Source organism: Heterodontus francisci, chromosome 5 (assembly GCF_036365525.1).
Source record: "Heterodontus francisci isolate sHetFra1 chromosome 5, sHetFra1.hap1, whole genome shotgun sequence".
Classification (NCBI taxonomy): Eukaryota; Metazoa; Chordata; class Chondrichthyes; order Heterodontiformes; family Heterodontidae; genus Heterodontus; species Heterodontus francisci.
The window spans coordinates 39,120,263-39,133,672 of NC_090375.1; the positions used below are offsets into that span (position 1 = coordinate 39,120,263).

The window sequence follows — 13,410 nt, forward strand, 5'->3', positions numbered from 1 at the left end:
TCCTTTGAAAATCCCAAACTGCTGCTGACAAGCCCGTTCATGAGGTCTACAATGATATCAGCAGGCAGTTAATTGGAGGTGTGCGGGTTTGCCATTCCCTCCCTCCTGGCGTCCCTTTAAAAATGTCTTTGCATTCTGGAGGTGGTGGGACCCAGTGTCAACTTCCGAGAATGAGATCTTCAAATTGTGCATGGACCCACCCCACCTCCAGCGGGCTTTAGAAATCCGGCCCTGGGAATTCTACGGTGTATAACTCCCCTCCTGACTCCCCAAAGCCTGTCCACCATCTACAAGGCACAAGTCAGGAGTGTGATGGAATACTCTCCACTTGCCTGGTTGAGTGCAGCTCCAACATCATTCAAGAAGCTCGACACCATTCAGGACAAAGCAGCCCGCTTGATTGGCATCCCATCCACCACCTTAAAAATTCATTCCCTCCACCACCAATGCACCGTGGCAGCAGTGTGTACCATCTACAAGATGCACTGTAGCAACTCGCCAAGCCTCCTTTCACAGCACCTGCCAAGCCCGTGACCTCTACCACCTGGAAGGACAAGTTCAGCAAATGCATGGGAACAGCACCATCTGCAAATTCTCAGCAAGTCACACACTATCCTGACTGGAACTACTTCACTGTCGCTGGGTCAAATCCTGGTACTTCTTCCCTAACAGCACTGTGGGTATATCTACATCACATGGCTCACCTCCAGCTTCTCAAGGGCAATGAGTGATGGGCAACAAATGCTGGCTTTGCCAGCAACACTTATCCCAAGAACAAATTAAAAAGAGATTATGGGAGGAAGTGGGATGTGAGAAGGAGGATTAGGTATGAGGATACTGCCATCTTCGATGGTTTCAGCCCTGCCACTAATCATGGCCTCAGCCATGGCAGCTCCAGTGATGGCGGCCACCGTCTCCTCCATCAGGGTAAGGACTTGCAGCCATTCTTGTTCCCATCTGGTTAGCTCCTGTTGCCTCCAGTTATGTGCCAACCTGTCCTGTATGCGAGAGGGAGGTGTGCAAGTAAGTCTGGTGCAATCTGTTTGGATGATGTGTTTGTCATGGTTGAATAGCTAATAGTAAGTGCAAGCTTTTTAATGTGGATGTGAGGCTTGAAGCAGTTCTAAGTGTGTGAGGGGGAGGTGAAGCTATGAATGTTGGTTATGAGTCGTGATTGATAGAGATTGTTGGAGGGTGACTGGGGGGGACGGGTGGTGTAGTGCATTAAGCACTCTGTAAGGCTCGTGGTGCAGTTGGTGGGATATGGTATTTGAGGATACATTCACTTATCTTGATCACTCATATGAGGCCACTGAACTTTTTGTGGCACTGCATCCAGTTTCTTGGGTGAGACTCCTGGCATTGACCAGCATGGCTATCTGGTTCCACTGCTGTTGCAAAGCTTGTCTTGAAGTCTTCCTGGCCCCCTGTGGATTGATCTGATCTCTCCTCTTCTCCATCTACTCCAACAAGGCATCCAATGCTACATTAGAGAACCTTGGAGCACCCTCTTTCCCCTATTGTGCCATAATTGGCTCTTCTTCCTGCACAGGCTCTCTCCCACAAACAATTACGGTACCTTCTCCAGCCAGAATGGACCTCCCCTTTAAGAGGAGCAGGCTGGCTTTAAGTAATGCAGGCTAAATTTAAATGGTGCCAGCCTTGCATAAACTTGGGGCCCCTTGCTGAGACGGGCTGCCACTCAATAGCACATTTACCACTGGCTGCATGCAGCTATCATACAAACTGACAGGCCGCAGTCAGAAGGAATGGGCATGGGTTAGCATCAGAACAAAAGAAATAGGAGCAGGAGTAGGCCATTCAGCCCTTCAAACCAGCTCCACCATTCAATTAGATCAATGTTGATCTTCTACTTCAACATATCCCCATATGCACTATCCCCTTATCCTTTGATGTTTTTAATATGTAGAAATCTGTTGATCTCAGTCTTGAACATACTCAATGACTGAGCCTCCACAGCCCTCTGGGCTAGAGAATTACAAAGATTCACCACCCTCTGAGTGAAGAAATTCCTCCTCCTCTCAGTCCTAAATGGTCTAATTCTTATTCTGAGACTGTGTCCCCTGGTCCTCGACTCGCCAGCCAGGAGAAACATCCTTCCTGCATCTACCCTTTCGAGCCCTGTAAGAATTTTGTATGCTTCAATGAGATCACCTCTCATCCTTCTAAACCCCAGAAAATAAAGACCCCAGTCTATTTAATCTTTCCTCATAGGACAATCCTCCATCCTTGGAATTATTTTGGTGAGCCTTCGTTGCACTCCCTCTATGGCAAGTATATCTTTCCTTAGCTAAGGAGACCAAAGCTTCACACAATACTCCAGGTGTGGTCTCACCAAGACTCTATATAATTGCAGTAAGACATCTTTACTCATACACTCAAATCCTCTTGTAACAAAGGCCAACATACCATTTGCCTTTTTAATTGCTTGCTGTATCTGCATGTTAGCTTTCAGTGACTCATGAAAAAGGACACCCAAGTCCCTTTGAAGTTCAACACTTCCCAGCCCCTCATCGTTTAAGAAATACTCTGTATTTCTGTTTTTCCTACCAAAGTGGCTAACCTCCCATTTCTCCACATTGTATTCCATCTGCCAAATTTTTGTCCACTCGCTTAGTCTCTCCAGATCCCCTTGAAGCAACTTTGCATCCCCCTCACAACTCACACTTTCACCTAGTTTTGTGTCATCTGCAAACTTGGAAATATTACATTTAATCTCCACATCCAAATCACGCATCATGATCCCCGTACCTGTTTTGGGGGACTATCCAATTTCACCCCACTCATGCTCAGCAAGGCCAATGAAATTAATTAAAATGAGATATTCTGAAGTTTTTGGAAGGATATAGTGGAAACATTTATCGAATCTTTCCTCAAGAGGTGAAACAGTTTGGATGCAGCCCATGATAGTTGATTGTACATGAATATATGAAAAATGACACAGGAAAGATACTGATTCATCCAGCCTGTCCCATGTAATTGTGCATCAAAAACATGGAAGGTACAGGTTTGGTGGGATGTAGGTTCCATACTTCTCATGTTTTTCAATATAATTATAAAAAGATTGGAATAAGAAAAGTTACATGGCAAACCAGCTGCTTCCACAGACTATTGTCAATTTGTATATCATGGGCTCTACCCCACTAATTTGATTTTAGTTTAGTTTAGTTTAGTTTAGAGATACAGCACTGAAACAGGCCCTTCGGCCCACCGAGTCTGTGCCGACCATCAACCACCCATTTATACTAATCCTACACGAATTCCATATTCCTACCACATCCCCACCTGTCCCTATATTTCCCTACCACCTACCTATACCAGGGGCAATTTATAATGGCCAATTAACCTATCAACCTGCAAGTCTTTGGCATGTGGGAGGAAACCGGAGCACCCGGATGACATATTTACTCCTCAACTTCTGGACCTAATCAAGGAGACACTCCAGGATGCTTAACTATTTCCAAACTTGTACAATTTAATATTACCTGTCGCCATCCATTGGCAAGGACAGCCCCATCAGCACAGGAATTGCTGTGTATACTGCTGAGATCCCCAAGGCTGAAATCTCTGCACACATGCTCTGGCAGCAAATAAGCCTGTCACAAAACACTGTTCTGCCTTTTAAAACCTGTAATGTTGGTATGATTTGTCCCTTGTGGATCTCCTGTACAGAGCTTGCAACATTATATAGGACACAGGTAGACACTTCAGAGCGACAGAAAACAACGGATGAATAAAAATACTATCCCCAAAAGGAACACTGCTGCCAACAGTATAATATATTTTCATGGTGGTTCTCCATGTAATGCATTGATCAGTCACTTGTGCTTCCCTGTGGAATGGACTGCTCAGTAGAATCTGAAGTCGAGATGAGTAGTTGGAGTTTTTTGATTCTAGGTTAAGATTTATAGCACTCACAATTGGAATGGGATGAATTTCAACCTGATTTTCTTTTTAAAAAGACAAATCATGAGAAGGGCATCAGGGCTTTGACAGTTTAGGCCAGAATTTTACACCCTGCGCACCCACCACCCCCACCCCCCACCCTCTCCCCACCTCCCCCCACCTCCACCACCACCACCACCCCCCCCCCCCTTCCAGGAGCGTGCTGGGAGGTTGTGGGGGGAAGGGCATAAAAACAAGGGGGAGGCAAAGGATGCCATTCCTTACCCACCTCCGCTGCTATTTTACCAGTGATGGGGGAGGTAGCAAATGGCCTACCCATCCCAGGCCAATTGAGGCCCTTAAATGGCCAATTAATTACCACTTAAGGACCTCCTCCTACTGCTGTTGGTATGACACCAGTGGCGGACAAGCACTTCAGCACCTGAGTATAACTTGACAGCCTCCTTGCGGGCTGGCAGGCCCTCCTGATTGGACACCCATGCCCCACGGAGGGGCTACCCAGCAACATGGGCCGACCCCGCTAAAACTACCCCTCCTGCCCTACAGTCCAACCCCTATCACCCTCACTGGGACCTAGACGATTGTCTCTAGTGAGGCCCAAACCCCATTTCCTTCTTGAAGGTCGACATCCATCATCCTTTTATTGCTGGATTGTGTCCCAGCAGTGGCCACCACTTCCTGTAGCTCTGCTGGGACTGAGGAGTGGCTGGCATCTCTTGGAGACGGGACTTTCTGCCTCAGAGGGGCAGAGTCCCGACCGAAACCAATTAAGGGCCTGGCTACGCTGCATGGCTTCCAGGCCTGGCAGAGATGGGCACTTTTTAGGTGGTGGGCCGGTCACTGCCTGAACATAAAATTCCAGCCTTAGTGTATCATTGTAGCCAATAGTGCTCAATTTCACCCTGTGTTTACTCTGCTAAAGGTCTTTGAAGAACTGAGCAGCACAGTTCCCTGTCCCCCACTTGGAGAGAACACCAATTCCAAAGATCAAGTCCAACTCTGTACTCACACAACATAATTAAAATAGTTGTGTTACGACTGGTGAGAAAGGTGTCCAGGGGTCTTTTGCTGTCTTCACCTGGTCTTATTGTAACAGGGTTTAATTTTAAACACCCTGTATTTTGAGCTCCCCCTTTGGTGAATCCTTGTTCACAACTTTCCAATTATAAGGCAAAGAAATGAGCACACCAGGTTTTCTTTAGATTTAAAGAAGAAAAGTGAAATTTATTAAACCTTAAACTTGAACTCTCATATGGTTAACGCCTACGGATATACGACGCACCCATACTAGCATGCACACGCGATAAACACATGCAAATAGGGACAGAAAAGTCCGGAAGAAAAATAAAATGGAGAGGTTTGAGGCAGTCCCTAAAAGGGGGCTTCTTGTTACTGTTTCTGTGTTTCCAGCACGCCTTAGAGTCCTTGATTAAGGACTCTTACTTTTTGTTGTGGCCCAGTATTCTTCTTAAACCGTGTTCACTGTAGGAGACTTTTCTCTCTTGGGGTTCATAGGTCTTCAATGGTTTCTGAAGCTGGTGAGAATAGATGAGAGCAGACAGGAGAGAGGTGTTCTCAGTCCAGGAGCTAACAGCCTTCTGAGTTCAAATTCCCTGTTGGAAGTTCAAATTCAAAAAACTTCAATAGTCAGTCATGTGACTAAACTGGTCTGACAATGTCTTTTTGTGTCAAAAGTCCATTGTGGATTAAATTGGAGCAGGGAATAGCTCCTTTGTCCTTTGAAGTACTTATCTGTTAATATACTAATGTCTCTCTCCAGCCAAAGTCTCCAATTGTTTTTTAAAGCAAGTTCTTTCCTCACCATCAGCAGTTTAAAAATCAATGTTCATGTGGCAAAATTAATTTTCCTCATTCTTGGCAGGTGGGGGACTTGCCTGACAAGTTGAATAAAAAAAAAAGAAACAGTAAAGATCCAGTCAGACAATTATGTAAAGATTGGGGCTAATGGGAAGATTCTTGGTAGTGTGGATGAACAGAGAGATCGTGGTGTCCAGGTGCATAAATCCCTGAAAGTTTCTACCCAGGTTAATAGGGCTGTTAAGAAGGCATATGGTGTGTTAGCTTTTATTAGTAGGGGGATCGAGTTTCGGAGCCACGAGGTCATGCTGCAGCTGTACAAAACTCTGGTGAGACCGCACCTGGAGTATTGCGTGCAGTTCTGGTCACCGCATTATAGGAAGGATGTGGAAGTCATGGAAAGGGTGCAGAGGAGATTTACTAGGATGTTGCCTGGTATGGAGGGAAGGTCTTACGAGGAAAGGCTGAGGGACTTGAGGTTGTTTTCGTTGGAGAGAAAGAGGAGGAGAGGTGACTTAATAGAGACATATAAGATAATCAGAGGGTTAGATAGGGTGGATAGTGAGAGTCTTTTTCCTCGGATGGTGATGGCAAACACGAGGGGACATAGATTTAAGTTGAGGGGTGATAGATATAGGACAGATGTCAGAGGTAGTTTCTTTTAGGAAGGATGTGGAAGCCTTGGAGAGGGTGCAGAGGAGATTTACCAGGATGTTGCCTGGAATGGAGAATAAGTCTTACGAGGAAAGGCTGAACATTCTAGGCCTCTTCTCGTTAGAACGGAGAAGGATGAGGGGTGACATGATAGAGGTTTATAAGATGATCAGGGGAATAGATAGGGTAGACAGTCAGAAACTTTTTCCCCGGGTGGAGCAAAGCGTTACAAGGGGTCATAAATTTAAGGTGAAGGGTGGGAGATATAGGGGGGATGTCAGGGGAAGGTTCTTTACCCAGAGAGTGGTCGGGGCATGGAATGCCTTGCCTGGGGAAGTTGTTGAGTCAGAAACTTTAGGGACTTTCAAACGGCTTTTAGATAGGTATATGGATAAAGGAGAATGATGGGGTATAGATTAAATTGTCCTTGACAGAGGACAAAGGATCGGCACAACATCGTGGGCCGAAGGGCCTGTTCTGTGCTGTATTTTCTATGTTCTATGTTCTATGTTTACTCAGAGAGTAGTAGGGGCGTGGAACGCCCTGCCTGCAGTAGTAGTAGACTCACCAACTTTAAGGGCATTTAAGTGGTCATTGGATAGACATATGGATGAAAATGGAATAGTGTAGGTCAGATTGTTTCAGGTCGGCGCAACATCGAGGGCCAAAGGGCCTGTACTGCGCTGTAATATTCTAATTCTAATTCTAATTGGCTTTTTTATTCTTCATTCATTGGATGTGGGCATCACTGGCAAGGCCAAATATTGCCCATCCCTAATTTCCCTTGAGAAGGTGGTGGTGAGCCATCTTCTTGAACCACTGCAATCTGTGTTTTGCAGGTACACCCACAGTGCTGTTAGGGAGAGAGTTCCAGGGTTTTGACCAAGTGAAGGAATGGCGATATATGAACATTCAAATTAGGAGCAGGAGTAGGGCATTTGACCCCTCGAGCCTCTTCTACCATTGGATAAGAACATGGCTGATCTGAATATGGCCTCAACTCCACTTTCCTGTCTGCCCCCATAACACATGACTCCCTTGTCTATCAAGAATCTATGTAACTCAGCCTTGAATATATTCAATGACCCAGCCTCTACTGCTCTCTGAGAAATCAAATTCCACAGACTAATGACCCTCTGAGAAAAAATTTCTCTTTATCTCCATCTTAAATGGGAGATCCCTTATTTTTAAACTGTGTCCCCTCGTCCTAGTTTTGCCCATAAGTGGAAACATCCTTCCAACATCCATCCTGTCAAATTCCCTCAGGATCTTACATGGATCAGTAAGATCACCTCTCATTCTTCTAAACTCCAATGGGTATAGGAACATGGGAAATAGCAGCAGGAGTAGACAATTTGGCCCCTCAAGCCTGCTCTGCCATTCAACCAGATCATAGCTGATCTTCTACCTCAATGCCATTTTCCTGCATAATCCCACCCTCTGTGAAGAAATTCCTCTTTATCTCAGTCTGAAATGGTCTACCTCTTATTCTGAGAAAGTGTCCCCTGGTTCTAGAACCCGCAGCCAGGGGAAACATCCTCCATACATTTACCCTGTAGAGCCCTGTAAGAATTTTGTATGCTTCAATTAGATCACCTTTCATTCTTCTAAACTCGAGAAAATGCAGGCCCAGTCTCCTCAATCTCTCTTCATAGGATAATCCCACCATCCCAGGGATCAGTCTGGTGAACCTGCATTGCACTCCCTCTATGGCAAGTATATCCTTCCTTAGGTAAGGAGACCAAAACTGTGCACAATACTCGAGGTGCAGTCTCACCAAGTGTAAGTATAAGTGTAGGCCCAATGTGTTCAACTTTTCCTTATAAGATAACCCCTTCATCCCAGGAATCAGTCAATTGAACCTTCTCGGTACTGCTCTGAATATAGTTCCATATTTTCACTTACACTGGAGCAAGTAGAAAGAGTATTGATGAAGGATCTATATCTGAAATGTGTACCTGTTACAGCAATATATTAAAATGAAAATATCTGCAGATGATGCATTCTGTGTACAGAGAGTTCTTGTGCTAGATTTTTTTTTAATAAATTGCATGCGAAGCAAATATAAACTGGCAAAACATGCCATGTATTCCAGCATTTCCTTTGTTGGTTAGGTATTGCTCAATCGCATTGGTCAAAACCCGACCATGATTGAAAGCTGCCATTTTTATCAAGCATCTTTTTGTAAATCTTCCTGTTTCCTTTTACCCCATTGCCTGCAGTAATGGGGCTCCATGCAGTGACATGTGGGCTTATCCAATCTCCTGTTATAAAGTCTTGGCTGCCTTTCACATCTTAAGATCTGGGGACAAAGACATTCTGCAGATGTATTGGTTTCTTTTATCAGATTTGCTTTAAAATCTCTTGTCTGATGCTGATCTGAATGGAATGTTCCTGAAGCAGAACTTGGAGAGACATGTCAAACATTTGCAATGAAAGCCAACAATGTCCTTTTGTGAAGAGATATTTAAAATCTACACACCTACTCTGAACTTCAATGGTTTTATTCTGTAAAGGTCTAGGTCCCTTTGCAGTGAGGTTTCTGTAACAAATTGCATTTCTTTTGTCATTTTTAATTTTAATTCATTGTTGGATGAGCTTGATGTTTTCGTGCTTAAGTTTGAGGGAAGTTAGTGCTGGGGAATGCAACTCTTTTCTCTTTCAGGCACTCGAGCCAACCCTTTAATCTAAACGCCTGGCGGAAATAGGATGGAATCAGGTCAGACACCCATTTTACATCCACCTGATTATACTCTCCAATGAAGTAAATGGAGTGGAAATCTGGGTGAGGTGTAAAACAGGCATCTGGCCTGAAGCCTTCCCATACCCTCTGGGTGGGCTAGGCTATAGTGCACTATTGACTGCTATTAGGTTGGCCGTCTGCAGAGCAATACTTTCTCTACTTAGCCCTACAATTGGGAGAGTGCTCTTCACCACATCAAAATTTCCACCTTTGTGAGACTTTCAAATTTAAGGCCAGATTATGCCAAATTAGTTGGTGTTTGTGCTGCAAGCCAATATTATGCAGAAATTAGCTCCAAAATACATATATTATGGAATCCTTACAGCTATTAGAGTGAAGAGACTTTCATCCCATTAGTTTGGGTCAGATTTGAAGGCCAGTTTGTGTACGAATTAACCTTGCCCTAATAATTTAAGCTGCTGACCATAAACACTGCAGAGCAGCAATCAACAAAGCAATAGAGTGTAATTACCAGCACCAGTCAGAGGATGTTGTACTAATACTGCGAAGTGGTGTGGTCAGGCAAAACCTTGAGTACTGTTTGGTCCACTGAGACACAAGGGATATTCAGATCCTGGAGATGGTGCAGAAAAGCATTTGTAAAGGACTGGGTTTTGAGGAAAGACCGGGAAATACTTGGGTCATTCAGCTTGGAAGAATGTGATTGGCTGGGATCTTCACAGAAGAGCACATAAATGGCACAGGAAATATAAATTCAGAGCACTATTGCAAATTAAACTGTGACAAAAGAAGGCACCAGTTCAAACAAAAAATAAACTTAGCACCAATGTCAGGAAACGTTTATCACAGAAAGAGTGACCAGAGTGCGGATTTTGACTTCCGAGTGGAGCAGAGGAGGCAAAAACCCTGGAATCATTGCACAAACAGTTGAGTGTTGTAACAAAGTAGGGTGGAAACTGTAGGGTCTTGCTGGATGAATCATGTGGCATGGATCACTTGGCCTGCTTTATTCTTACCCATCCTGTGAGACCCATTTAGAAAAATCCTGGCATTAATGATTTTTAGATATTACCAAAGGATCTCAGTTTCTACAATTCTGGGTCTTGAATTAAAGGAAGAACTTGCATTTATATAGTGCCTTTCACATCAGGAGTGCTTTACAGCCAATGACGTATTTTTGAACTATAAATACTGTTGCAATGTTGGAAATGTGGCAGCCAAGTTGTGCATAGCAAAGTCCCACAAATAGCAAGGGCATCATAACCCAACAATGTGCTTTAATTCTGTTGGATCAGGGCTAAATATTGGCCAGGAGACCAAGAGAATTCTCCTGCTCATTTTTGGATGAATTTATTTATTTCGAGTTATTTATGGCACAGAAGGAGGCCATTCAGCCCATGGAATCTTTTACAAGCACTTGAGGATAGACAGGTTTTAACATCTGATGCAAACGTTGGCACCTCTGATAGTGCAGCACTCACTTAATACTGCACTAAAGTATTATTTTCAAGAAGGGTAGCAGGGATAAACCAGGTAATCACAGGCCAGTGAGTCTATCATCAGTGGTTGGGAAACTATTGGAAAATATTCTGAGGGAAAGGATTAATCTCCACTTGGAGAGGCAGGGATTAATCAAGGAAAGTCAGCATGGCTTTGTCAGGGGACGATCGTGTCTGACAAACTTGATTGAATTTTTCAAGGCGGTGACTAAATGTGTAGATGAGGCAAAAGCAGTTGATGTAGTCTACATGGACTTCAGTAAGGCTTTTGATGAGGTCCCGCATGGGAGATTGGTTAAGAAGGTAAGAGCCCATGGAATACAGAGCAATTCGGCAAATTGGATCCAAAATTGGCTTAGTGGCAGGAGGCAGAGGGTGATGTTCGAGGGTTGTTTTTGCAAGTGGAAGCCCGTGACCAGTGGTGTACCGCAGGGATCGGTGCTGGGACCCTTGCTGTTTGTAGTGTACATGAATGATTTAGAGGTGAATGTAGGAGGTATGATCAGTAAGTTCGCAGATGACACGAAAATTGGTGATTTCGTAAATAGTGAGGAGGAAAGCATTAGATTACAGGACAATATAGATGGGCTGGTAAGATGGACAGAGCAGTGGCAAATGGAATTTCATCCTGAGAAGTGTGATGTGATGCATTTTGGGAGGAACAACAAGGCAAGGAAATATACAATGGATGGTTGGACCCTAGGAAGTACAGAGGGTCAGAAAGACCTTGGTGTGCTTGTCCATAGATCACTGAAGGCAGCAACACAGGTAGATAAGGTGGTTAGGAAGGCATATGGGATACTTGCCTTTATTAACTGAGGCATAGAATATAAGAGCAGGGAGGTTATGATGGTGCTGTGTAGAATGCTAGTTAGGCCGCAGCTGGTGTACTGTGTACAGTTCTGGGCATCACACTTTAGGAAGGATGTGATTGCACTGGAGAGGGTGCAGAGGAGATTCACCAGGATGTTGCCTGGGCTGGAGCATTTCAGCTATGAAGAGAGACTGAAAAGGTGAGGGTTATTTTCCTTCGAGCAGAGAAGACTGAGGGGGGACCTGATTGAGGTATACAAAATTATGAGGGGCATTAATAGGTTAGATAGGAAGAAAGCTTTTAACTTAGCAGAGGGGTCAATAACCAGGGGGCATAGATTTAAGGTGAGGTGTAGGAGATTTAAAGGGGATTTGAGGAAAAAAAAATTCACCGAGAGGGTGGATGGAATCTGGAACACACTGCCTGAAGAGGTGGTAGAGGCAGGAACCATCCCAACATTTAGGAAGTTATTAGATGAGCATTTGAAACGCCATAGCATACAAGGCTACAGGCCAAGTGCTGGAAAATGGGATTAGAATAGTTAGGTGCTTGATGGCCAGCACAGACACGGTGGGCCGAAGGGCTGTTTCTGTGCTATATAACTCTAAGACTGAAGTGTCAATCTGCATATGTGTTCAAGTCTCTGGTGTGGGACAGCCTACTCACTCAGTGGAGAGCAGCAGTAGAGAGCACCCAGCAGCCTCTCCCCACAGCGGTGGTCCCCTCCACCTTCTTCAAAATTGAGGTGGGGGCAGGGGGAAGAGGCCCTGAAGTGGCTACTTAAGGGCCTCAATGAGGCCTTCTGTATGCCGGACAAAATGGCAGGGGACCTGGGCAACATCAGGAACAGTGCTCGTTTTTTGGCTCCCCCTTGCCTCAGTGCCCGCTCCAAGGGCAGATCAAACTGAAGCCCAAGGTGAATCAAGAAGAGTTGAGTAGGTGACAGTGTCTGTTGAAGGTCACAGATGAAGGAGAGATGCTGCAGCAATATTTGCCAGTTTGTTTTATAACTTACCCACGTAATATATTCTTCTGTGATCACAGTAAACCTTCAATTTTTGGGGGGAGAATGTACTTTTGTTAAGAACTTGTTCACGCTTTGCAACAGTTCTCGATAAGTGAGTGATAAATCTGTACTTATATTTGCAGAGCCAGATGATTCTTCAGTTTACGTGATAGGAACTGTCCTCTATCGAAACTTGGGGGCATTTCTGGATCTTCAAAGGTAAGTCTGATTCAGCTTACAGCCGAGCTTATTTTAAATAGATGATACGAGCTTCTGCAGTAATGCTCAAACGGAGTCAAAAAGTTCTAAGGTAGGAGATGAAAACTCTTGGGTTAACAACAACCTATATAGGGACTTTAATGCAATAAAACGTCCTAAGGCAATTCACAGGATTATTATGAAGCAAAATATGACACCGAGCGAAGAGAATGTTAAATATTTGGCCCTTATTTACCATGTATAGGTTTTCTTGAAATTATGATGAATAATTTTCGTAGTTAAAGGCTTCTTCTCTGGAATTCTATCATTTTCTCGTTCTGTATGTGTTTGGGTGATATTCACTTTCAGGAAATCCATTAATATTCCTTGTTTTTGGAATTATCAGTAGATCCTATCAGGGGATCTTATTTTTTAACCTTGTTTCTGGTATACTTCATCTGTCAGAAAAAAATTAATTGAGACTGAAGTTTAACAAAAGTCTAATAAAAGTAAGATTCATGATAACATTTTGTATTTAAATAATATATCCAAAATACTCTTTCTCAATTATAGCAATAATTACCTGAATAGCTAAACAAAGGACAACAGACATTGGGAATTTGCTCTGAGCTTCTCCCAATTGACCACCATAACTCTGATGTAAATCCTGTTTATGCAGTGTTATCCAGCTTTCTGCAGAAGTTTTGGTAGCCGATCGGTAGAACCCCGAGGAAACTTCTGCTGAGAGAGAATTTATTTTAGAATATACATTCTCCACCCGTTTATTCAC

The 13,410-nt window shown here is 44.0% G+C and overlaps 1 protein-coding gene across 11 annotated transcripts in view; it reads left to right on the forward strand.

Annotated features, from left to right (window-relative positions):
* The window catches only part of adgrb1a (adhesion G protein-coupled receptor B1a), a 684,782-nt gene that overhangs the window by 355,354 nt on the left and 316,018 nt on the right, over positions 1 to 13,410 (forward strand). For all 11 annotated transcript variants that reach the window (XM_068031354.1, XM_068031357.1, XM_068031358.1 and 8 more), the window contains one exon: positions 12,566 to 12,641. In XM_068031354.1, coding sequence (XP_067887455.1) covers positions 12,566 to 12,641 — 76 coding nt within the window. The remainder of the gene's footprint in view (positions 1 to 12,565; positions 12,642 to 13,410) is intronic.